Source organism: Astatotilapia calliptera, chromosome 10 (genome assembly GCF_964374335.1).
Source record: "Astatotilapia calliptera chromosome 10, fAstCal68.1, whole genome shotgun sequence".
Lineage (NCBI taxonomy): Eukaryota > Metazoa > Chordata > Actinopteri > Cichliformes > Cichlidae > Astatotilapia > Astatotilapia calliptera.
In genome coordinates this window covers 24,091,436-24,118,018 of record NC_137431.1, presented here as the reverse complement: position 1 = coordinate 24,118,018, position 26,583 = coordinate 24,091,436, and the positions used below count along the sequence as shown (strand labels likewise).

The 26,583-nt window shown below is 40.9% G+C and overlaps 1 protein-coding gene across 3 annotated transcripts in view; it reads right to left on the bottom strand.

Annotated features, from left to right (window-relative positions):
* Window positions 1–490: 490 nt before the first annotated feature.
* The window catches only part of fnip1 (folliculin interacting protein 1), a 40,841-nt gene continuing 14,748 nt past the window's right edge, over window positions 491–26,583 (bottom strand). For 2 of the 3 annotated variants that reach the window (XM_026181212.2, XM_026181213.2), the window contains exons 2-18: window positions 25,234–25,363; window positions 21,669–21,806; window positions 21,237–21,337; window positions 20,858–20,932; window positions 20,610–20,701; window positions 19,547–19,630; window positions 17,746–17,817; window positions 16,522–16,657; window positions 15,039–15,240; window positions 14,580–14,665; window positions 8,504–8,650; window positions 6,544–6,713; window positions 4,015–5,722; window positions 3,715–3,880; window positions 3,161–3,361; window positions 2,911–3,026; window positions 491–2,667 (exon numbers count right to left, since the gene is read on the bottom strand). In XM_026181212.2, coding sequence (XP_026036997.2) covers window positions 2,589–2,667; window positions 2,911–3,026; window positions 3,161–3,361; window positions 3,715–3,880; window positions 4,015–5,722; window positions 6,544–6,713; window positions 8,504–8,650; window positions 14,580–14,665; window positions 15,039–15,240; window positions 16,522–16,657; window positions 17,746–17,817; window positions 19,547–19,630; window positions 20,610–20,701; window positions 20,858–20,932; window positions 21,237–21,337; window positions 21,669–21,806; window positions 25,234–25,363 — 3,703 coding nt within the window. In that variant the 3' untranslated portion in view covers window positions 491–2,588. The remainder of the gene's footprint in view (window positions 2,668–2,910; window positions 3,027–3,160; window positions 3,362–3,714; window positions 3,881–4,014; window positions 5,723–6,543; window positions 6,714–8,503; window positions 8,651–14,579; window positions 14,666–15,038; window positions 15,241–16,521; window positions 16,658–17,745; window positions 17,818–19,546; window positions 19,631–20,609; window positions 20,702–20,857; window positions 20,933–21,236; window positions 21,338–21,668; window positions 21,807–25,233; window positions 25,364–26,583) is intronic. The other variant, XM_026181214.2, reaches the window with a different exon arrangement.

Below are 26,583 nucleotides of genomic sequence, written 5' to 3'. Positions count from 1 at the left end.
GCAGACAGCTTCAGGGTGGGAAATTCAAAGGTGGGTACAACGTGTAAGCCAGATGGTGACTGCTGACAGCCAAACTTAACAAAAGTGCTGTTGTTGTAGAGTCTGCCCTGATTTAGATCCACTGTCTGTGTAAGACAAACAGACCCAAAAAAACCAACCCCCAAAAAAATGACGCATAATTTGTATTGCTCATATGATAAGAAAGAGAAAATGAAAGACGGCTTTCCTTAAAAGCTAAAACCAGTTTACACATAATTATGCAGTCATGGAATAGTTTATTATGTAGTGTTTGTGGGGAATGAGAGAAGAAACCACAATATAAGGATGTGATGAAACGTAAAGCTGGAGCTGCGCCAGTGACTCAAAGGCTTGTGGTTTGACAGAAAGCCACTTTGTAATGTCTTGTAAACCAACCAAAAACACGGGGTCATGTCAACTAACTGTCCGTTAAATTCGGAGACAGAAAAACTTTCCCAGAGAGGCACGGAAATTTTCATCATCAGCATCTTTATTGCACAACGTTCCCATAAAATTGGGAAAAGAATAAATTCGAGGAGACAATTTTTTAAAAGACATTCTGTACAAATACATGGAAATAAACTTGAATATGTACAGTTTACACAAACCGTTACACTTAAACACAGGCAACTAAATAATTTATCCATATACAAAGAGGGAAAAGGAGATATAAATCCATACCCTTTAAACATAATGGCTGGTTTGTACAAAAAAAAAAAAAAAAAAAGTAGGCTGATATAGCGGAGTATCTTCAAATACAGTAACAAGCATATTTGTATATATCAATTATAACAGCAAAAACGAGCTCTCCAGAAGCCTGCGATACATTTATGCCACTTTTCCGTTAAGACTTGGGTTATACCCAGGGTGCGATTTGGGCTGAACAAACACACACACACACACACACACACACACACACAAACACTGTGGAATTCCCAGGGTTAGAGTGCTGCTTTCAGAGAATGCAGTTAGACTGCGCTTCCATTAACAAGCTCAAACAATATTTTCATCTTAGAGATTTGCAGAAGTTCAAAAATTGTCCCACTGCCTCCAAGGTGCTGGATAAAAAGTACGCTATAGTTAGAAAATATGTGAAGCTCTCTCTGATTCGGGCAGTTTGTGAACATGTTAACATTTTCCCATCAATTCAAGATTTATTTAAAAAAAAAAAAAAAAAAAAAAAAAAAAAGAAGAAAGAGTGTCCCAGATTCCACAAAATCTAAGCCTGCATTTTTACTCTCAACAAATCGCACCCTGCTTGTACTGCATAACAACCAAAATCTGTCAATGCCAAGAAAACAAAAGGAAAACGTGTCCTACTATAGTTTTGTATTTTGTGAGTCTAACTGTAATAGAAACAAGCTTGAGAATAGTGTCAGCTGACATATACATATCCACTATAAGGCCTACTGTGTTCCTCTATTCCTCTCATTGCAGCAAACATCAACGCCGTAAACATCGTATAAAGGTCGCAAAGCTATAAAAGTGTGAAAATATTTCAGCATTTTTTCTTTTTTGGTTGTAAAATAGATGTAGATAATGCATGGTTTAGCTTTTCCACAGTATAAAGGGACCCCATTTAATCACATTCTGACGCAAAAATAAGTTTCTTCCTTTTTTGTGTGAATCAATCATCTTAAGGAATTACACAGCCTTTCCCTTTTTTTTTTAATTTTATGAGAACACAGCATAGAGTCTGCACAGTTGACATTCCTATGATTAAAATAGCTTAGAAAGTACCTCAGGGTTTTCTATGGGGCGGCTGTACATGGTTAGCCACATGCCCATATGAAGATCTGAGGTAGTGCTGTACCTGTGATAAGAATGTCATAGCCACTTAATTCGCCATTTCAAAACAAGTTTGCAAAAACAAAACAAAAAGTCAGGTGGGCACTGCAGTTTGACAAAAAGCAAAATCTTTTGATCTAACTCAGGGAAATTTGGCCTGTAAACAAAGTCCTGACGATAAACAAAAAGACTTAATTGGCATGAGATTGATAAAGTTCTCTTCCAAGTGATATTTACCTCAAAGGAAAGTTTAAAATCATCCGCCTGCTTCATTTAAACATGTTATTCATCACTTCGTATGACCAGGTTTAAGATTGTACAGGGGGGGAGAAAGCAGATGAAGAAACAAATCCATTGTTATTACACTATAGACACCCTTAGATTTTCATTTTCAGCTGAAAAATAAAATTAAAGTCTTTGGCTTTTGTGTCCTAAAATGAAAGAGTCCTATTTAAAAACATTCAAACAACGACAGGAGAAGGTCATCTCAGGGATGTTTCCATTCATCCGCAGTGCCTCGCTCCATCTCTGGGTCTGTGGTCTCCAACTCCACCCTGTGGTTCAACGTCATCATTGCTCTGAAATAGCAGCAATGAGTTTAAGCGTCAGCTCTGGCTGTGGTCCATAAAGACCTGTGCCACACAGACACGCGGGTCAGGAAACCATGTAGAGAGTCAGCAGCAGAGCGTGGACGGCCCGTTTCTGGGGCCGGGTGGCACCGCACAGCTCTGACCGACCTCCCCAGGAAGCGAACTGTTGGAGACCTCAGTGCCAGTACTGTTTCATAGTAAGATCTGGGCAACATAGGGGGAGTGAGTGCTGGCCACGGCAGCTAGCAAGGGGAGGTCGCTGGACTCGATTCTGCAAAGATACCAAATAAAATAATAAATAAAAGTTAGATTAAAGGTTTACACTGTTGTTCACCTGGGAAATTTATTCAAGACCTGTATTTTTTTATTTTTTTTATTTTTTTTTAAGATTGGAGTATCCAAGTCACTAGCTGTAATGATGAAAACAACTGGCTGAAATGGGTGCAGATGAACCTTTACACAGACAAACTTTAACATTTCAAAGTCGGAATAAGAAAAAAGGTAAAGGGCTTACCCTAAAACCATGCCCAGTTCTTTCACGTGGACTCTGGTCTGGCCCTTCAAATACTCAGCAAGCATCTTGCTCTTAAAGTAGATCTCCTGCAGACGGTCCTCAAGGTGCATTATACACTGAAGAGGAGAGGAACAACACATGGAGCATGACTTATAAGCAATAATATAAGTGCTATTTACTGTATACACACAAATTATTAGGGGTCAACATGATCTTGACTCTAAAGCAGAAAGATGAAGACTTAGCGTACAAAGTTGGGGGACACGTTGAGTTTGTAAAGCTGGTTAGTAGACTGCAATAAGCTGGACACCAGGTTGGACACCAGGACCTCCTTCCCCAGCTTGCTGACATCGGTGGCTCGTCTCTGACTGCTCGCCACCTGCACTGTCCACTTGTCTGTGTCTGCTATAATGCAGACGGCCTCGGCTATGGGCTCATCCAATACTGGATGCTACAGGAGGATAAGGATGGCCATTTAAACCAATGAAATACACATAGAAAGCACAAAAAGCACGAATATCCATAACGTGACCCAGTCTTCTATTTTATTACTTCTCAAACATGCATAAGTCAACTCCATTTTTTTCTTAATTTCTTAGTGACTTCCTGCTGGATTTAATTGTGTGCTTAGAATCATTTTCCAGCTGAAAAGTAGAGTTCAAGTTTAACTACTGGCATGATCTCAGGCTGCCCACTCCCTGATGCTGCAAAGCCTCCTTTTTGGGTATGACACCACCATTGAGCTTTTTGTTTATGCAGGGAAAACGTGTGGCTCCTTAAAGAGTAAGTCCTTCCAGTCTTTACCTGAACTGCATGGGTTAATTCAGTCATGAGGTTCTGCCGTAGCCTCTCGTCACTGGGCATCCCATGCAGTACAAAGTCTGGCACATAGGTGGGGCAGTAGCCTCCAAAGAGAGACCGGCCAAAATTAGCAATGCTTGGCTTAGAGTAGTTCTCCACCAGCTTTGACCTGTCGATGAAACATGACATGAGAAATTTGTTTATTTTATCTCACATTTTGTGGATAGTTTTAGTTTTTATTCCTCAACAACTAATCAGCTATTGCTGAAAACAAAAACACGTTTTTGAGCAAGTTCTACTCACCCGGGAAAAGGCACCAGAACTTCCTCCTGCCAGTCCTCAGTCTCTTCACTCTCACTGTCTCCCAGCGCACTGTCTGAGCTCTCATTGCGTGGTATTTCCCAGTCGTTGATGGGCGCTGATTTGTGCTTTTGGTCCTCTTTGCTGTTACTCCTTGCATCCTGGGGAACGGGGACTGATAACACAAGATCTTTGTCCTGCTCAGCAGGACAGCCCCTGCAGACGCAGATGTCAGAAGAGTCTGTAGATTCACACCTGCACCTCCTCTCCATATCCAACAACCTCTCTCCCTTCCTGCATGACTGCATCTCTCCACTACCTGGACCTAAACAAAGGCCCAAACCCTGCACCCTGGCCTTGCTGTGAAAGCCAAGATCCCCTAGTTCATGATACCGAGAAGCCGCTGAAAAGTCCACCGAGTCCTTGTTCCTACTGGCTTCATGTTGTTTGGCAACATTATCTATAGTCCTAGTTTCCCCAGGGTTGAAATAATCATCAAAATCATCCCTACAGTTCAGGTCCCACTGGGAGATCTTGCTCGGTACCCGCTGCAGGGTGGAAACTGCCTTGGTCTGTTTGGTTTGGTCCTCTGACATTCTGGTGCAGCTGGTCTTTAGCTCGGCTCCCATCTGCAGCTGCTGCGGTTGCTGCTGATAATGCTGTCCTCGTTGATGCTGTGATGGCTGCTGCAGCTGCAGCATGTGTTTCTTGTAGTCCTCCTCCACCTTCCTTCCGCGGCTCTCTGTGTCTGATTCAGGAGACAAGGAGTCTCCAATGAGAAAAGTCACTTTTGTTGTTGGCTCTTCGTCTTCTGGCAGAGTCAAAGCCATGGGCCCTATCACAGAGTTTCCCGGTATCACTGATACTCCAGCAATCAGGTTCTTATCTGGAGGCTTCTTCTCCAAATGCATCCCCAACGGCCGAGCAGGGAGCACTTTAGTGGTCTGGTTTCCAGATGCTGCATTAATTAAAGCATCTAACCCACAGTTTTTTACTTCTGTGGGAACAGGTAAGGATGGATCTGATCCAAGGGTTGTGGGGATGGATGGATCAATAGGTTTCAGGTCACCCTTGGTCTCTGTATCCAGCACACAGACCTGCTCCCTGGTGGAAGCCAAGCCGACGTGCAGCACCGTCTCCACTCGAGCCTCTGTGAACAGTCGGCTGCTAGACTCCTTGCACACATCCTTAGCTTCTGCCACCTCTGCAATCCTGTTAATGGGAATTGTGCCCTGGCCGTGTCCTGCCTGAAGCACACTGCTCCTCGATCCCTGGCTCTCGCTGCTGTCTTCCTCATCCTCATCCTCCTCCTCTTCCTCGTTGGGTGGCTCTCCAGCACTGTGCTCCACTTCATTGTCTGTGAATGTGCTGCTCTGCAGGCTGTTGTCTGAAGGGTAGATGCTGTCTTCTGTCTCAGTCTGCTGACTGTGGGCCCCTTGGGATAGGTAGTCTCCGCTGGGTTTGTGGACGGTAACCAAGACATAATCAGACTCCTCCACCTCGCCCTTTCTAAGGGAGGTAGTTATAAGGGAGCCGGGCATGACAATGGCCTCGTCCTCAGCACTGTCCAGCATGTGCGTCTCCAGCAGCTCAGAACAGCGAATGAAGTAGGTAAGGACATAAAGGAGTCTCTGGACAAGCTCCTGTCTGCGGCCAACTACTACAGTCTTTGACAGCCGAACTGGGGAGCCAATAGCCCCATACAGGTCCCCTACAAAAAGATAAAAGAACAGTCATTTTTACAAATATGTTAATTAATTCCATATTTTCTTGGCTTTATAATTTTACGTTGTTTCCCTAATCTCAGACAGGAAATGTATATTTTGAATACAAGTTTTATTGGAGAGTAAAAAATATCATATTTTCTTCTTTATTGTTTACTTAAACACCCATAACCAAGTACAGTATTGTTGGTGTGTATCTCTTTCACGCTTCTCTTTACATATGACTGTTTGCAGCTCTCAGCTGTTAACACTAGGTGTCAGTGTTAACTCACTTTCTAATTACATTCCATGTCACATGAGTAAAAATGAGGACTCATTAAGACTTCCCTTTAAAATTTATTATAGGATTTTACATAATAGCCAACTACTAATAAATCTCAGTACTTCAATTAGTTCAACTTCTGTAAAACAACGCAGTGCTTTTCACATGAATCAGGGAGAGTTTAACAGTGTACCCAGTTTTCACTTCAAGTTATTACAATTTTAAACAGTATTTATATTACACATGCAATGTGGGCTGGAATGACCGCTGCTTCTGAGATGACTTAAAAGACAATGTCTGCATTGCACCTCTTAGGATGATGCACAGACATCTAGCTTACTCAGATTTAAAGCTGCAGGTAGCGAACATAGTCTAGTCATAACTTGTCTTCAAGTTGTAATGATTAACAATGGCAACAATGTTCCAGTGAAAATAAAGAGCAAACACAGGTGTTACGTTTTACTTTCACTCCACCCAGGTGCTTTAACAACAAGCAAAGGCACATCTGGGTCTCTCTGCCTGTGTGTTTGTCTTTGACCGTCTCACCTAGCTGTGCCCAGAGAGGATTGTAGGGATGCGTCTTTGCCAGCATGTCGACGCTCTGGGAGGAGTGCTTTTCAAGGAAGATCTTGATTGGAGGCTGCCCATTTGGCATGACGGTGGGCACCCAAGCCAGATGATTGGTCAGAATCGCTGTCAATAATGCGGGAAGGAATCTAAGGGGGGGGGGAATAAATCAAGAGGGAATCAGTGCATGATCACGATCCATCCATTTTCTTCCACTTATCCAATTCAGGGTTGTGGGGGCAGTTTCCATAGGGCGGGAGGCAGGGTAACACAAAGAGACAAAATCATTCACACTCAAATGCACATCTACGGGCAATTTAGATGTCCTACTTAACCTAATCCTACTGCGTGTTTTTGGACTGTGGGAAGAAGCCAGACTACCCAGAGAGAACCCACGCAGACACTAGGAGAACATTTAAACTCAACACATTTAACCTTCTTGTTGTGAGGCAATAGCGCTAACCACCATGCTCCCATGCTATGGGCACAGCTTACGACCATATCGCCCTGATCACCCTCGATGATTACCATCTGTCCAGAAATTGCCTTTCTCTCTCTCTCTCTCTCAGTCTCTCTCCTGACCTACTTCAGTAAGGTCAAATGTGCTGTCATTACTTGGAAAACCTTGGTCATTTCTTTCTTGTTGAACTGGACACCACAAACACAAATCCTTAGTTTGAAACATACGCAGCTGTACACATTAAGCGAAACACCCATACACACACACACTCCATGAGCATGATTCACTTCTCAGTTCTGACCACAAGTGTCTACTTCCCTTCCTGTCTCATGACTCAACTCTGTCATGTTAGCAGAGTTCAATCGCGTGCCGGGACTGCTGGAATTATCAGAACCATCAGTCATGGGAGCACTGATGAGATGGCCTCATAAAAGATGTGATGTGATACAGTAAAAGCACTGGTTCCCAGGGAAACATGACGCTTCACTCTAGAGTCAACAGCACTTAGAGGTAGTTGCAGTAGTGGTGGAAACACTGACTTCAGCTAAGTGGTGATGCTGATACAGAAACTGGTTACTTAGGGGGAAAAAAACTGTCTATTTAAGTTCAGTGAGCATGCTGGAAATTAGAGAACACGAGAAAAGTCCCAAATGTCTTAAAATCCATGGCTCATGTAGTACAGTAATGATAATCTGCCTTTATCTATGTTCTCTCATTGGTCTAATTTGTATAAATGACTGAATGTAAAAAATATACGAAAAAGTAAAATATAGTTTGGTTTTCAACAAAATCAGTGAAGTTGTAGATTTTGATATGGAGCTTATAGAAGATAAAATGACAAATTAATTTAAAAAAAATACAGAAAAAGTTACAATTAAAAAAACAAAAACTCTCAAGCACAGTTTTAATATTTTCAACTGTGTGAACACTTCCACTGTGGTGTTACTCTAATTAAGATCTGATAAAACATTTTAAGGCATTTTTACCACCTTACTAAACATTATGCAACACCTCAGTTCAGTGCAGTGAATGATGCTTTAATTAACTCTGCTGAATATGGGTGCTATGTTCAATAAAAGCGCTGCAACCAATTCATACGTGCACAATTAGCAGTGGTTTGACATGGCTTTGTAATAGCAACAATAAGCAATTAGAGACTGGCAGGGATCTTCTCATTCACAGCACTTTTTAAAACGGACAAATAGATGCAAAGAGGGTGTCAGTGTCTGTGTGTGCAATTAAACATAACAAAGGAGTATGAGGGAGAGAGAATGAATAGTTAAGTGTGTGTGGAAATCTGCATGTTCCCCATTTCTGTTGCTAAGAAAAGAAAGATGCGACATGTATATATATTTTGTGCACCTCGCATCTTTGTCTTAGTCTAGGACACAACATCATGGACTCACTAAATCTGTGTGCCATCTATAGAAATTCCTTGACTAATAGTGAAGTAGGTGGAAGAATAGGGAGACACTCAACTGGTTCTTGGAGGCCTGCTCCATCAGCAGAGAAAGCTCCCTCATGAATTGACCGCAGAGCTGGTTCTTCTCTGATGCTCCAGACATCATCGTCAACCAGACGGGTTCGGCCACTCGGGGCATGGTGTAGAGGTCACAGATGGTCATCCTGGAGATGAGGTACAGCGAGGGAGGGAGCGATGAAAGAGGGGGAGGCCATGGACAGTCCAAATGAAAGGGAACAAGGAGAAAGAGAGAAAACAGACAGAGAGAAAACAGGGACGTTATTGTCTCTTGGGGTAAACAAAAGAGATCTCAGTTCACAGAGCTTCGCTGTCTACACTGAGGCCATAGGAGACCCTTGCTGTATCTGTGTTTGTAACAGTCTGACGACCTTGCGTGCACCCTCTCTCTCCTCCTCACACACACCCAACTTTGTCTCTTGGTCTGTACAGTGTGTGGGTGTATATGCATCTGTATGTGGCTCGGCTGGGGCATTTGTCCATTGAGAAGGACAGGAGTTTCCATGGAGCGTGGGGTGAATTGGTGAGCATGTCTCGGCCAGAGGCCAAGCTTTGACACAGAGGCAGAAGGGAATCTCTGCAGACGTAGGAATGTGGAAAATCAGGAATTTTTAGTCATGGTTAAAATATGGACTGCAGATCATTGCTTTAGGGTTTGAAATAGCAAATCCATTTCCCCCCATATTAAAAGAGCAGTTTTCAGTAGATAAGAAAACAAAAAGTGCTGTCAGTTTCTATCAGGTGATGAGGTGCTCTGTAGAAAGTTTTCTGCTTACTTTAGTTCTGCTGCAAACAAATTACCTGAATCTATAATACAATTGCAATCTTCAGCTAAAACAGCAGCATAGTCAAGGAAACTGAAATGGATTTAACCATCTGCCATCAGCTCGGCTGATCTGTCACAAGGGTTGTAGGTTCTACTGATAAGCAATAAAACCCCGCCCTGATTTCTTGGTTTAGTCTTACTGGAAGCTTCGGGACAGCTGTAAACACGGTTAATTCTGCAGTAAACTCACAACCTCTCTGACCTATCATGAACCCGGTGACAGGAGTGACGCAGGCTGTAAGAAAACACAGGTGTCACACAGTGGAAGTGACATTCACTTCAGGTCAAGTATTCTGGTGATCAAGCTATTTTAGGATTGCGTAATTTTCCAAAGAAAACAACTTAGCGCCTCACTGTTTCTAGGTGAATTTAACAGCACTGCCACGCAGATCTATTTTTAAGTAAGATTTTTAATAAATCCATCCCTAAACCCAAGCTCAGAGTGACAAACAGCCACTTTCTTACATGTGGATTTTGACTAATCCTCAACTAAAAGAAAAACTCAGTGAAGACCTCCCAGCTTAATCCATGTCTACAAAACTAAGTTTCAAGAGTTCCTAATGTTAAAATAGAAAGATGCCAAATATTTAGTTGTTATAAACAAAACAAAAAGAGCTAAGTGTTGCTTTAGATGACCCTTTAGTGTTATAGATTTCATTTTAACTGCTGGCAGTCTTGTTTTGTCACTAACTGAACCAACATAACGAGTCTTTATCAGTGTACTAGTGCAGAAACAAATCGTGCTAAACTAGAACATCACAGCGTTAGGTAACAGTCTGACAGATAAAATGTGTGATAATAGCAAGAAGATCAACGATCAATCGGTGAAGCAGAATGAACTTGGAATAAATCAGACACACATCTCCAGATCTCATTATGTCTTCTTGTTTGCAGGGCAGCAAAGATCATCCATCATTTGACTGTGGCATCAAATGAACTAATAATACTTTATTCACTCCTGTATTATAAACGGGTTGACTTTTTCCTGCGGCCTCTCCTAAGCCCCACTTGTTCCCGGTGTCTGGTGTACATTACTGAAAGCCTGCCACTGGAAAGAGGTCTGAGGCCAAGCCGGCACTAGATGAGTGGGGAAATCTAGCTTCAGCCTCCACGCATCAGCTGTTTAGGTGAACATTAAAAGTGCACGGCTGTGATGTGGAATTAAACTGTTGTGTCGGGCTGAGGACCCAGATATAAATTACCTCACTATGGTGAATGACAGTCCAAGCATTTGCCCTCATTAAGTTGGTTTCATAAGTTGACTTTAAGAGGCATCATAAATACTGTTAGTTAAGCTGTTTATAGAGACTAACATGTTATAAATCCAATAATAAGATTTTTGGTTGTGGGAGTAACCTTTATACAAACAGGGAAAACTCTTTGCCACCATTATTCAGATGCTTAAGGCTAAACTAGAATGGAGGCAGGGTAGACTTTAAGAGCACTGATTGCCCTTTTACTGTCATGTCAGCTCACTTTGTCAATATCATCTATGGAACCAACCTACCGACTTTAAATTTCAGTTTCTGGGGGAGTTTTACCCAAGTGCTTCAAGGGACTTCTTACTTATTTATGTATTTTTTGTTTAGAAAGTTTCAGGGACATACGGCTTTATGTTTGACACTCAATTTCAGTGTCTAAAAAAAACCTTCCCAACTTCACTGTATGTGTGCCCGAATGAGAATTAAGACTCCGGTGTGTTAGGTGTTTTGCTTTGCACAGAAATCCTGTTCGAACTTAACCCGCAAATTCTGGCATAACCCCAATATAGTCTGCTGTGACATTTATGTCCAGATGCTTCTACTAACCTTATCTTTGCCAACATGCAGGTTGTGTGCGCGTGCCCACCCTCCAGCTATGCTGAAGCCACGTCAGCGTCACAGAAAGGCATTTCGTCCAGTTACGTCTTGCAATGTTCCATTAAGTCAAAACCACTTAATGGCAAAAGTGACTACTGTTATATTTAGTCTATATCTGAAGGTGGTTTTGCAGCTATTTAGTGAGTCCAGGGGATCAGCATTCCTCCTCCTGGCACTTGCATATTATTTACTATTCTGGTGCTCATGACCAGTTGTCTGAGATAGATAGGGCTGACACTCAGGAGACTTGGGTTGCTGAGGCCGGCTGTCAGCAGGCGTGTGACTGCAGCAATGAGTGGGACGTCAAACAGGGAACTGCGTGCCAGTGTGTATGTGGAGAGTGAAAGTGGTGGCAGAGACAAGCAGGTGGGCACACGCACGCACATTATATAAGTCGAACATTTTACGAGTCACACAATAATGGCAAGCATGTCTCACCCACACACAGACAGACATACCGAACAATCCTACAGGCCAATCATCACAAATTTATGATTTCATAACTCATGTCATCACAAATAAAGACAGAATCCTTCTTGGAACCGATGTTTCTAAAAGGTCTAAAGAAATAATTCTCAACAAAGTATGCAGTGATGCATAATTTGAGATGTAGCTTCTAAAACCGTGATCAAATAAGCCTGCCTAAAATTAGTCAAAGCACCAAAGCAAAGGCCTCCTGTGTGCGCTGCAGTAACAAAGTAACAACTTTGATTTGGTCAAGGCCAAAACAGCAAATGTGCATTTATATGCAAATAAATGCAGATTTCAGTTTACAAATGACCTTTAACCCATTTCCCGCTACATTTGTTGCTCCCAGAACTTTTTTTTTTCCAAGGAGATTGCATAAACAAAGACTCACAAGGTAAAACTATGACACTCGCTGTTGCAGCCAGTAAATATTAAATGTCACATGTATTTTCAACGCAAGCCACCCTAGCTGGTAAACCCCAGGTCTCACACTCACATTCTCTGCCTGCTTGATGTTGAAAGAGGACCCTAGTAACCCACTAGCTTAACAAACCAAGCTTGGAATGAAAGATGCATATAAAATACTTCTCAGGTAATTAAAGCTGACCAAATGTCGGCACCAGCATAAAAATGGATACCAGTACTTGGTGACCCACTTTGCAAAAGCATCGTGACTTTGCCAACAGCAGCTTTGGATAAAAAAAAAAAAAAGTCTGATAAACTATTTTGATATAAATCTGTGTCATCTGATTCCTTGTAAATGTTGAGTCTCTGCAGAATATATAACAATGACTGCCTCTTTTATAGAGTACCTTCCTTCATCAACGCAGCAGTTCCTTGTCTCCTAAACAGAGGAATATATTACCCCTCTTTTTCCATTCCTTCACAGCTACTTTCCTGCAGCCTATCATGCCTACATGGCCTCAATAACAGAAAACAAAATAAGTGGTGCTCAATGCCAGTAAGTTTGACCAAGTCCAGATCTCCTCTGTCAGTATTCATGTAGGGCTGAACCTCGAAGTGGAGCTGGGTCAGTGGCTCTGCAGTTTGCAGCCTCCAAAATAAAATGATTTAAATATGTTTAAATAAGATGGGCCAAGTCCCATGATGTGTAGATGGATGCAAGATTCAGAGCATCCTTTTGCATCCAGTTTTATTTTGTAGAAGTTAGAGCTGGGCGATATGAGATTTTTTCATATCACGATATGTTTTTTTCATTTCAGGCGATAACGATATCTATCACGATATAAGCCAAATAACTATATTTGTAAGATTTAAATGTGCCGTTGCTCACAAGTAAAATGTGAAATAATCAGCAGCTTGTTTTTAAATATTTATTTCCCATAATAAGTTCAACAGGGTAGATGTACTTAAGGAACATGAGACTTTTTCAGATAAATAAAGGCAAATATTGCAAACTACACAAAAGGCAGCCGCTAAAGCGTTTAAGTTTCAAAATAGAACAAACGAAACAGACTAAATTGTCAATTCCACTTAGAAACAAAATATTAATTCTAAAAATAAATCTTAGTTTGTTTTACAGAAGAACAGACAAAACTGACTAACTTTTGTCAATATCAAATAAACAGAACTAAAAGGAAATTCTCAATCTCTCCTTGTTGTATAGCTGAGCTTTTCAAACAGTTTTAACAGTTACTTTAGTCTGACAAAAGCCGAATGATGAATTAGCGCTTCCAGTCAGAGACTGAGGCTACGTCCACACGTACACGGGTATTTTTGAAAACGGAGATTTTCCCTTTTCGTTTTAAAAAATAATCCCGTTCACACGTAAAGGCAGAAATGAAGGAAAACGCTGCTATGAACATGCCAAAGCAGCAGGTGGCGCTAGATTCCTAACCGTGCAGAAATGTTGGCCAATCAGAAGTCTAGAAGCCTCGGTGGGAAAAAGTAAACAAAGCTGCGGCATAGAAGCAGAACCGAGTCGTATGTGTGGAGGGACAGTAACTGTGTGTATATGTCAGCATTTAAACACTGCAGAGAGTAGAATTAACAGTAACAGTATTGTAGAAATTCATTTCACCGAAACAATAACGTGGCGCACAGTGTGACGCATGCACCAGTTTATTGTATTTCCAGACTTGCTTTCGGCACAATTTACAGTGCGCGCTACTCTGTTTTTTGTCAGACTTGAAATAGCCGAAATACCTTCAAACTACGGAATTTCTATGGCTCTTCCGTTCGACAATCTCTCCGGCATTGGAACCATCATCGGTTTTCTCTTCGGTCACGCTCGGTTGATTTTTCTAGTCGGCACACTCATTTCTTCCATTATGCGCTGGCTGCTTCCCAAACAAACACACGTGCGGCTTGGCACTTGTGCTGTACGTAGCAAGTCACGCGACGTGACGCTGCGGCTGTGATTGGTTCAGCTCTGCGCTACTGAATTTGGGTCGGCTGACCTTTTTTTTTTTTTTTTTTTTTTTAAGAGGACAAGAGCGGCGAGGTCTATCGCGATAGCTTAATTTCTCTATCAAGTAAAAGTTATATCGCGATACATATCGTTATCGTTCTATCGCCCAGCTCTAGTAGAAGTTGAAAAAAAGCATCAGTTTCCCAAATACATTGTATATTAATGTATATTAAATGACTGAAACTGATTAAACAGCTGACTTTGGTTAACAGAAAGAGCCTACAGTGTCAATGCAACCATTTTGTTTTAAGAAAGCTATGAGCACTTGTATACATTGTTTTTGTCACTCAAAGTTATTACTAGGGTTTATGCTTAAGTTCTGCCCTGTTATGTAACATCCCTTATTGCATGGATAAACACTTCCTAAAAAAAACCCAGCTTTGTTTTAAGAAGTGTTCAAAACAAAAGCTTGTAATTAAAAAAGTGAGAGAAACTACACTCTGTAAGATCACTTATATATTTAAGTGAGTAAATAGAATATGTTGTCCAACCTGAATTCGTTGAGTCCCTCCACCATTCGGCTGTAAGCCAGAGCCCTCTGGCTGGCATCAGCTGACCGCCGACTCATCTTCATGGCCTTGAGAGCGACACAACACGCATGCACTTTTAGATATTTGGCAACAAAGCTGTCAAACTAAAGAACTTGTAAAGGAGAAGACTGGCTAACACTGGAAATCTACCAGAGCTCTTACAGTGCCAACAACAGACACCAGTAAACAGAACCGCAGATATAAAAAGGCATGACTATTGACCGGTCAATCTGACAGCAGCTCTGCTCATTACAGCAGCAAACAGTGCTGGTTTGTATGTTTTGTTCCATTCATGTCATTGTTAATGCATTAGATTTTGCAGGAAAACTTATCTCTACATCATCATTCAGGGAGGTGGATAGGAACTTAAAACTGCAATAAAAAGTTGGCCTCAAATGAAATTCCATCCCTTTAACTTACCTGCTCAATTGCACTCTTTAGTTTGTTCATGTGGCTTTCAAAGAGTGGAAAGTGAGAGAAGAAGAAATCTTGGAAGCGGCTGTTTTCCTCAGCATTGGGGGACAGCGTGAAGATGACACCTATGGCTATCTTCTTCTTCCGAATCACACCCAGACTTGGACCGCCGCTTTCATCCGACATGTTGAAGCTCTCCTCCACCGACCTAAGGAGGATAGGATTCGCATGGAGTCAACTTTACAGCAAGGCTAGAGGAGGAAATGTGTATATAACACTTCGCCTTGTGAATCCAAATCCAGCTAAATTTGTTACATCTCACCTTGCATAAAACATTCATTCATTACTGGCAAACCCCCCCCCCCCCCCAAAAAAAAAACAAATACAAACCCCAACCCATCAACATTTCTTTATATTTACTTATATTTTGTAATATTTAATGACTTCAGAGTGAGTAAATTATCTGCAGCAACTAAAATCAGAGTGTTTAGGAGGTTAGAGATTATTCAGTTCAGATTAACTGAAAAGTTAATGTTAACAATCCCTACAGGTTCCCCAAGTTTTACTGATTATTTACAACCCTGTGTCTGTACAAAGGTAGTGCTGGAGCAAAGTGTTTTAACTATATACTCTTATGCATCATTAGTACAGTATAGGTAATTCTATATACTGCCACCAAAAAGGAGGAAAAAAACTTGGAAAACACAAAGAGACTTGGTGGTCCGGGTGAACCAGAGCACAACCAGAGGCTGACAGCTACTTTGATTGCAGCAGACCAATACTGCATCCCGTCTAGTCACAGTGTTGTTACTAACAGCAGCAGTGTGTGCGCGTTTTTCCCAGCTGCCTGCTGGATTCGGAGGAAGTCCTAGTAGGATAAACTTTACAAAAGCCAGACAGGGGCCCTGAATAGGGGTGAAAGACCACTGGGCGCTTGTGATTGGGAGGATAGACTCTGAGTGTGACTTCTGGGAAAGCTGACTTGTGTATCTGGATTAGAGTGAAACCATATCAATCAGCTGGCAAATCAACAAAACAAATAATTTACTAGTAAATAATTAATTCAGAAACCATTTCTGATCATCTTTTTTTCCTTCTAGCTTTTAAGTTTGTTTCTTTTGTTTGTATGTTTTTATAATCGCTAGAATTTTCTGTGGTAATGAATGTAATTATATCCAAGTTGGTCAGAAACATAATTTTGAGCCTTAAACTCTGTGATGGACATTTTCATTTCCTTTAAGTGTTTTATAACTTTACAAATGTTGAAGTGAAATCAAATGAAGTCTCAATTTTTTAAATATGGAGAAGTCATCAGCTGATACCCTAATGTTTTTGTGTACTTGCTTGCATGTCTGGCAAATGGTTTATGTTTGTTTTTCTACTGCAAAACTGCCCTGCTTTATTTTCTGTTGTGTCTTTCCTCATTTACACAGTTTAATTAATATTTGTTTTGTTTTTTTAAACAGATGTATGTCTGCATGCATCTCACCATCGGGGGAAGACGCCGTTTTCTAGGCTGGTTGTTTGACTGCGGAGCCATCGGCGCTGGTAACTGGACGCACAGCTGCTGGTCAAGGACGAGCTCGGGGATGGGAAGGGAGTGATCAACAGGCTGCTCAAGGAAGCTACAATGAAAGATAAGGAAAGGAGTAGGGAACAGACAGAGGGAATGGTTGAGACAGAAGAGTAAAAAAGGCACAAATTAGTCAGACAACAAGTGTGTAGAGTACTCAGTTTCAATGAGACATCATACACAAAAACACAGCCAGACAGACTTGAAAACAGTGCTCTCAATCTAAGAGAGAAGGAGAGAAAAAAAAAGAAAAGAAAACTGGTACACCGAAAACAAACAAATGAATCCTCAAACATTCAATCTTTTTTCTTGGTTTCCACAAACGCAGACTGTAATTACTGAATACCTTTGATATGAGCGCTAATGTCAGCAAGCTTGCTCATAGTCACATGCTGCAGTTGTTTGACAAACTGGCTTTACACCAAGCTTGGCATGATAATGACACTGACACACACACACACACACTCTCTCTCTACAGGCCTTGATCACAGGGTTATTTACAGCCCTGACAGGACGCACTGATCACTGGTCACATGAACCATTTAGTTGGTGTGTGATATTGTGTGTTTGTTTTAAGAGATAAAGAGAGATAACTGAATGAATGTGTACATCTTGTAAGGAGAAAACTGATAAGAGTGGTGCAGCAAAAAACCCTCTCCAGCCTAACCACAGTACAGAGGTGGAGAAAGTCAAAAAAAGACGCAGAGTTCTTAAATTAGAAAAGCTAGTATCGAGCGACGATATATTTAACTCTCTGCTTAAACATGGGTCTCGTGCTGAATGTACAATTCTCCTCGTACCAGTCATTCCAATAGGACGTGGTGATGTTTGAAGGGGTGGGGCTAAAGGAGAGCCTGGGAGACAGGGGTCAGTTTCCACAGGACAAACTTTTCCAGACTTCAGAAGCTATGTATTCACCTCAACACCATCTTCCACCATGCTTTTATTTCTTTCTGTGTGGTTTTATGTAGAGTGTAATGACCCAGTATCTTCCTGACATACTCTCAATGTTCTCTGTTCCTTGACCTCTTTAGTCTTGATCAGATTAAATGTAGGCGTAATTCAAAACTCAGCTGTGGGACTGAAAGTGGTGTGAGTGTAGGTCAATCCAGGCTTTGGTGCCTAGTCTCATTAACGTACCAGACCTGGCGATGCCACTGTCCCTCTCGTCGTACAGCCCTCGGCCAGGCATGTCCATAGGGTGACTGTGGCCTGGAGGAAAAACAGGAAAGAGAGAGAAAGGGAAAAGTTAAGGGTGAGAGTGGGTGAAGAGAAAGTAGGGCAGAAAATGGAAATAAGGGAGGATAATAAACAAAAAAATAAAAAATAAAATAATGACCTGTGTGAACAAGAAAAATGTTATTAACGAACTGGAGCACCAAACATGTTGAAGATGCTGTTATCGCCACTATGTTAGAGATTTACAATGTTGCATTATAATACACAAGATGCTAATGCTTTTAGATGTGTAACATTAACTCTTGGACTAGCAACCACAAAGCAGAAGAGTTGTTTTTCTTGATTAGAATCAAAATAATGAGTGCAATGAGCCAATACAGCAGAGATGGGGTTGAAATATCTTAAAATAGCCAACGGAGCAGTACTCAGAACTCCATAAAAAAGGCTTTAACCTCCAGCAGGTGCTGAACTACTCTCTGCTGGGGAGTGGGCGCTCCCGATTGATTCTCATGTCATTAGTTAGCAACCTTTGTTTTCCAACTCCAAAAACAGGAAGTGTCACAAGGAAGACAAATAAGGTGAAAAGCACTACTGTTGTAATAGACTGTTACTCAACAGCTCACTCGGTGTCACTATCAACATCATCTGCTGCAGCGCCGACTTCCCTCTACAACAACCCCGTAACACAGATATCACAGAGTGTGTCTGCACTTAATGTCAACATACTGACGGAAAGAAAATGGGAAACATGGAGGTAGTGATAACCACTACTGAAGTGTGGCAAAGGTATTGATTGCAATGTAAAATACAGTAATGTTTGGAGATTTGATTTAGATGGTTATACAACTTTCAATACAATCAAGGAAGTATCTGATTGGTCCCAAACTTAATCAGCAGCATATCAAAGATTAACAAAGCCCCCAAACAAGACCTATTCTGTGAGGAACAGCTTCAAGTTGCATATTAAGCGTGTGTGATAGACACAGATGGTAGAAAATTCTTCATTATGGCTATTTTACTTTGCACAACAGCCAGGAAGTGAGACTGTTGCTACAATTTCATTGGCGTAAATGAGAAAAGATTTTGAAAGGGGGAAAAAGAACTTAAAAACAGCCCACTGCACATCAAGCCTAAAAGCATTGCCCAAGTATGACAGGCACTGTCAAAGACAACATGTTAGTAAAAGTATGTGAGTACATAACAGAAACAGGAGGACATGAAACTGTAAAAATAACTAATACTACAGCCACCGACACCAGCGAACCCTCATGCATTCCTGTGTGTTATCCACCTGCAGACATGGGTCAGATAAAGTATATACATGATTTGAGACAGCTTTATGGCTAATGAGTCAAGTTCTTGTTTGTGAGGCTGCAAATGCCTGAAGGAATACACATTCCCTCCACCGTTTCCTAGTTTCCTTGTGGTTTATGTGAAGAAGCAGAGATGAAGCTTAAGGGCATGAGGTGTCTTTGAGTATGGCTCCAAGACACCTCAATCCTCGTTTAAAGAACTGCCTTTTCATTTACTCAGTGCCACTTGCCTTTAAATTTTTTGCACGTCCTATCTGACCCAAGTTATTTGCAGATGCTTAGTGCCATTGCAAGCTATGTCTCGAATACTATCACTGCTAATGCAAGAATCACTACCCAGGCATGCAGTTGCTGAGAGGCATCCAATGCAACCACCGTTACTTAAACTTCAGTCTACAGATACGCATGCAACTGACACACAGCAATCATGGTCAGTTTTGAGCGCCAACCTGAAAAGAAAGAAGCGCTCTTGATGAGGCGTAGCGGGCCCTGTTCAGAGAAGGCCCGTCGAGGGCTGCAGAGCTGAGAAAATCCTGCGCAGCACAAACAAAAACATGGAAAAGAAGAAAGGGAGGAAGGGAAGGAAAAAAAAAAAGGACAAAAAACACGAACCATGATTAGTGAATGGAGGAGGAAATATCACTGCCTCCTATTGTTTGAAAGTCTCATTAGTTACAGGAAATTTTTAGTTTGAAATGAAATAAACAACCAGGCAGACAAGAGAGGTGGCATCGCTCACAGAAAATGCACCATATACGTTTTTTTTTTTTTAAAGCAGGTTTCGTAATTGGTTAGATTTTCAGCTTTGATGTATGTAACTAGATGTCTTTTCTGTGAGGATGACAGAGAATCTGCACAAATTAGAAACTTCGCCAACAGTTCTTCATTTGAGCTTTTTAAAAATCAGGCTTTTATGCTCATCTTTGTAGCAGAAGCATTTCACAGCCTAAGCCTAAATCAGTTGGCTGCACAGACAATGTACTGACCATCAAAAACCAACACTCAAATTTCACCACCTGTAGCACAGTCGGTCATCATAAGGATCAGTGAAGCACGAGAGCACAAATACTAGAATGCCTTAAGTGTTTCATAGAATGGCCGATTCTGTTTACCAACTGAGAAATCTTGCGCCAGTTTAGGGTAGACGTAGCTGTAAAGAAAAGCTGTTGGCAAAGAGCGCCCTGGGAGGCCGCAATGGTGGAGCTTAAAGGTGAAAAACTTCAACTTCCGATAAAATAAATAAGCAACAAAATTCAACACTTTACAGAGTTGAGCCTTTCAAACAAAATGCCATGAAGGTAAAATTAAATATGCATTTGTATATATTTAACAAGTCCAAAAAATGAACAAAAACAAACACATTACATAAAGATATAGAGCAATTTCTCTCTATGATTACATTAAAGAAAAAGTGACTTGGTAATCTACTCATAATTTGTACAGAGGAAGAGAAATGATCACACATGGCACAAAAATAAAAGGTTTGGCACGGCACTAGATTGCCATGGTTACCTATGTTCCCTAGCAGACTGTTGGGCCCAGTGTTTTGATCAGGCTTTAGGGTGTTGTTGTCCTGTCCAATGAACTCCAGGCTGTCCTGTAACCTGTGTGGGACGAACAGAGAAAGCCAGCAGAACATTTATAAGGATTGTTGCCAACAACACTTGTATTGTGGATTGGAGAATACTGGCATATCTTGGTTTATGACAGAGTTCTGCATAGGAGTCACAGCGTGTGTTGATAAGCTTGCAAATGCTTACGTGTTCAGGCTGCCGTACACGCTGCCTCCGGTCCTGGCAGTGAAGACTTTACTCAGCATCAGCTGAGGTGGTGATCTGATATGATGATGGTGCAGGAACAAAGATCATTAGTATATGTGCTTTGTTCATGTTTATGGTTGTGTGTTTCTTCTTCTACCTAATCAATTCACAACTTATTTTCTTCCTGGATCCTATTATCACCTTCACTTGACCTTAAAACTGTTTGGTCTCAGAAAACGTAAGGATCAGATATCCCATAGTTTCAACAAGTTTCTAAAAGTCCCTTTGTTCAGAACTAGAATATTTAATGTTTGCTTTTTTTTAAACTCAGGAAACAGCAGTGAGGAGAAAGTCATTCATGCATTCCTTTTCTTTTTACCTTATCTGGTGGATTTTAAGTGTAGAGCCTTTGTAGCTCATGGCCACAGAGCCAAACATCATTTCACCCAGCATAACCACATCTGATGAACACCTTGAACCCTGGAAAGGAAAGAAATATTTTGATATTGTAACCTCTAGGCATTAGACACCGACACAATCACATTGTGCAAATTCTTAAGGCATCATAGCAGTTATTCATTTAGCACTTAATATAAACGGGGGAGATTGCACACAATTTACTTCAGCAGTTTGATCTCAAATGATACCAGCAAATCAAAACTTGTGACTGAAACATGCAACAAACTTCAAACTAAATTGAAGAGTGCTCCCCAAGGACCATAAAGTATACAAGCACAGTTTACATTTGTGTGTTTATGGATATGTCTTTGTAGAAGAGTACTTCATTTAAACAATCTCAGTCCTGCGTTACCTGGAAGCGGAGGCCTTGCTCCTTGGATTCCTTGGTTTCCGAGGTGCAGGAAGAGGAGCTGTCCAGGGAACTGCTGCTGCCTCCTGTAGGACGAAGCTGGCAGCATTTTCCAAACATCTTCACCTGGGACTCGGCGCTCTGCAAGATAAAAAAAAAAAAATCAAAATATAGAATATTATAGACCCAACTGCCAAGAATGCAGACTTATTTACCTCTACAATTAATTGTTGATTTTTGTTTTGCAACTTTTCATCCTTGTGACTAATTAGAGACCAAACAAAAAAACAAAAGCAGCATAAATATGAAGCATCTACTGCAAATGACCTACAACCCTGAGCTGAAATCACAAGACAGGAGGGTTGAACATATTTGGCTCTTAATGACATTCATGTAGCAACAAATTGCACATGTGGAAATAGAGACGAGGTCATTAAGATTGTATTGTGGGGTGTTTATCAATTATACAGACCACTATTAACGTAAGCATAAAGAGAGTACATATCCAAGAGTGTTCTTCATCCATTTTATACAGAGTTTCAAATTGGACCCTTGACTTCTTACAATCAAAAATCATCATAAGAAGTAAAGCTTTTAGTTGAGAAACATAAATACAGTTAAACTATAGGTCAAAAGCCACAGAAACCCAATCTAGAGGTACTTGTATAAACAGCTAGCTAAAAGCAATGTGATCTCAATCAGCCTGTGTCATGTGCCTTCTTAACTTGGCAGACTATTCAAGAGGAATGCATTAGGGAGGGTGGAAGGGGAGGGAGAGGGTGTGTGTGAGGTTTCTTTTTAGTGACTAGGCTCTGGTAATGGCTCACTTGAAACCACTGTTGCTGACAGTGAAAAAGAGAAGAACACAGAGGGAATATGAGATGCTGTGAGAGAAAAACAGCATGAGAGAAGGAGAGAAGGAAAACAGGCAAAGAAGTAGAAGGACGGTTTGTGCTTCATTACGTAATCCTGCTGCATACAGCTTATGTTTTCTTTCACTTATAAAGGTCATTTTGCAGCACAGACACGGTTATGAAGCCACTGCGAACATGCATGTGGCAAACAGGCACACGGATGTGTGTGTGTGTGTGTCTGCTGCAGTGCAGTGTGAGGCATGTACACAGACTCCGCAAGCATGTGACTGCCAGTCATATGACTCTTTCGAAAACTCGTGACTGAGCAGCACTGCAATCATTCCCTCCCTCCCCCTTCCACTCTCCACTCCCTCAACTGCTCTAACTTCATCCCTCTCCAATTTCTGCAGCTTTTTTCCTCTCCTTTGAAAATCTATTTCTATATCAGAACAAGTGCCGTCTTCCATTTTTTCCTCTCCATTTTCTTGCAGTTTCCTCTTCCCCACTATCTCCCCTCTTTCTCTTCATTCATGACTCTTGCTGACCCCATCACATATATCTCCCCTTGTCCAGCTTCTCTTGCTTGGTCCCTTGTTTCTCTATTAGTCATTCTGTTTTTCTGTGCTTTGCAGCTGTAATCTCTTCTCAAAAATAAATTCATCCGAATTGCCAAAAACCTGTCATGTGAGAAAAGAGTAACTGGCAAAGGCCTAATGCTGCAGAATGCACCAAAAATATTGACTCAAACCCAAGCAACAAACACATAATGCAGTAAGCAGGGTCGGTGCAGTATCTATGTACTCACTGCAAACAAATGTCACTCTGCAAGACATGTAAACATACACACAACATAACTCTTGCTTTTGTTACTATATACAGTACGTGGCCCAGGTCCAATTTAAATGTAACGCTTCAATAAGTTGAGGTGAATGAGTTCAGGAAGTTAAGCAAATATACCATCCTAATTTCAATGTCAGGTGGCCATATAGCAAAGCAGGAAGTGAACGTGTGCCTGCAATATGTCAAACTTATAGATATGATAATGAGATAAGTGGATGAGTCATGCAAGAGAAGGTATGGAAAAGCAGAGGAAACCTGGTCAGCAGACAAAGAAACAAACCTAAGGGGAAGCAAAACACAGTCCTAAAATATGGAGGCAACAGAAGAGATAGTAAAATGAGAGGAGAAAGAACAGGGAAGTGTATAATGAGAAGTCAAAAGACATGAAAGACAGGAGGAAGGGAGGCAGGGTATATTATGGAGGACAACAAGGACCAAAAGAAAGACAGCTGAGGTACAGAGAAAGATTAGGCAGGTTAAGACAGATGTGTGAAGCAATGGTAGAGAAAAGTCATTTTCTCATATGCAAGAGCAAGTGAGAACAGGTGAACGTGATAACAGCAATAGATGATCCAGTGAGATTTTATATTAAAACAATCTTTAAATGCCAGTAAGTGCACATATATATATATATATATATATATATATCATCTGACTGCAGCTAACAGTTGTAAAGATAGAGAGTGACTTATAAATATATATAAAACTGTTACACGGATAATGTAGAGGACAAAAACAACCAGATTATTTTAGAAAAAGCAGAGGACGCTAATGAGGCCATCACAGTGATATAGATTAAAAGGAGGCAGCTAGAGAAGGCAGAGATGACACATTTAGGTAAATAAATTAAAATGCTTGAAACAAAATAAGATAAATACAAAGGAAAGGGAGGAGGAAAAAAACAAAAACAACAACAGAAAACTGAGTGACATGGCTGTCATGTGAGGATGAAAGAATGCTGCTTACACATGGGCTGTCAGCTGACGCGATTATTATTATTAGTGGAGATAACAGCACCAGAACAAACCGGTCAGGGCCAGAAAGGAACAAACAGCAGCAGTATAAAAATATTAGTTATGTTACAAAGAAATAAAAAGGGTAAAAGCAGTGACTGTGACCAACTCAAAAATATACCCAAAGCTGGTAGTTATATGGCATAAGTTAGTTAGTTTCCATCTTCAAGTCTCACTAGATGGGTGTGCTGGCAATTAAGTCTAAATCTAGGCTTAGTGACACAAACAAAGACACTTCCTGTTTGAAGAGTTTTCAGGTAATAATGGCCTTTGTGGCATTCTTGCCCTAGAATGCTGACTATAAGAGTACTTATAAGTATTCATTCAGCAGGTTTTTTGTGAAAAAGAAATTCCTTATCTTAAACAAAAAGACAAACTCACAAACAGCCCAACCAGGTGCACTCCCTGTCTTTTAACTTTCTGTGGGGAAGTGAGGTGTAGTACAGGTTAAGGTGCAGCTAGTGTCCTCTGGACTTTGTGAATCAGGCACATGACTTTCTGTATGTCACGGCAGCGTGACTGGTTTCTGTTTTGCGCCTGCCTATGTCTCACTGCTTTTATCTTTCTTCATCTACAATAACTTTCTTTGAGCTTTCGAGGTCAAAGTTTAAGGTCTTAAAAAAAAGTTAGTAGTTGTAAATACATCAATTTTTACAAAGATTTTAGACTTTGCAACAGCGTCTGTAGCTATTTTAGTGCATCATTTGTTCCCGTGGGAACCTCTTTGTTTATTTATTTTTTGTTTTAAAATCAGCAATTAGGAAATGTCCCAAATGTCAGCAGCTCACAAGCACATAAAGACGAAGGGGGAAACGAAAACAACAACAACAACAACAACAACAAAAACGACATACGACTTACAGTAATGGGGGTTTCCTCCGTAGCCCTTTTTTTGGCGGCGGAGTCAAACAGGACATTTCTGCCACGCCTCTCGCAGTCCTGGTACACTATCAGCCTGATCTGACTGGGCTCCAACTGGGGAAGTGGCCAGCTAAATGGGAGGAATAATGGACAGAGAAAAGTGGGATCACATGGGAGTGAATTAACACACACACACACACACACACACACACACACACACACACACACACACACACACCTGATGGTTTATGGGCCATATCCAAGAAACCTGTACATTAATAACAACATCATAATGTGGTAACAAAATACCTTCTGAAACAATCTGGCGCAGAAACTAATACGCAGAGCAAAAACATAACTTTGTGGATTATAAAATCAAAATCACATACACATACAAGATGCAGTCCTGCTCTAATGTTTTGAATTACAAACATAGGAGACATTACAGCATTACTGTAAAGGTTGCAAAGAACATTTGCAGTAATGCAACTTGAACATTGACATTGTGGATCCTAAGCATATCTTTGAAGCTGATGTTTTGGAGTTGTACTTGAGTTTGTTGCAAAGCAAAATTCTCATTTGCAGAAAACTGGAAGAGCTCAGTGCATAAGAGAAAATGTAAATCTGACATGCTTTCAACCTTGTAATAAGCACAGTTTAAGCCGTCACTCATCCCACAGCTATGGCAGAGCCAGTGTTCTCCATGCCACAGCTGTCATTCACCCATGTCATACCAGAGTCAATAGGGAGACACAAAGTGTGCCATGAGAACGTACTACCAGTCTAACCCTAACGGATTCATGGTGTACCTAGCTAGAAAGAAGTCACCCAAGACAGTCATGTAACTGGATTAAAGAAAGCAAACACATTAACAATATAATACAAAGTATGCCTTTTCTTTCCAGCACGTACCTTCACAGATGCACATGTAACTAATCAGCCTGTGTGACCACTTTGCAATTCAACTAGATGACTTGATTCGTCATTGACAAGTTGCTAAGCCATCATCCACTGCCAGAATTACAGCATGATTAAAAAACTGTGAGCACAAATACAACTTTTGGCTTTCTTTAAATGAAAAGTCATTTTCACAAATGCAAATTTTTAAGATCATTACAATACACAAATAGTTAATAAGACTTTGAGCCACATTGGAAATTTAGAGTATCTGTAAACTGCTGTGAAATTTCATGCCAGTACTCTTCTTCTGGCAGGAATCGCTGGACCGCTGTTAAGTAACAGTTAAGCCATTTACAGGGAGCCAGAGCTCCATGGTTGTTGCTAAGTAACCTGTGGTTTCACTCAGCTCATCTCATTAATGATGGCCATCTCAGGTAATACTTGAAGGAT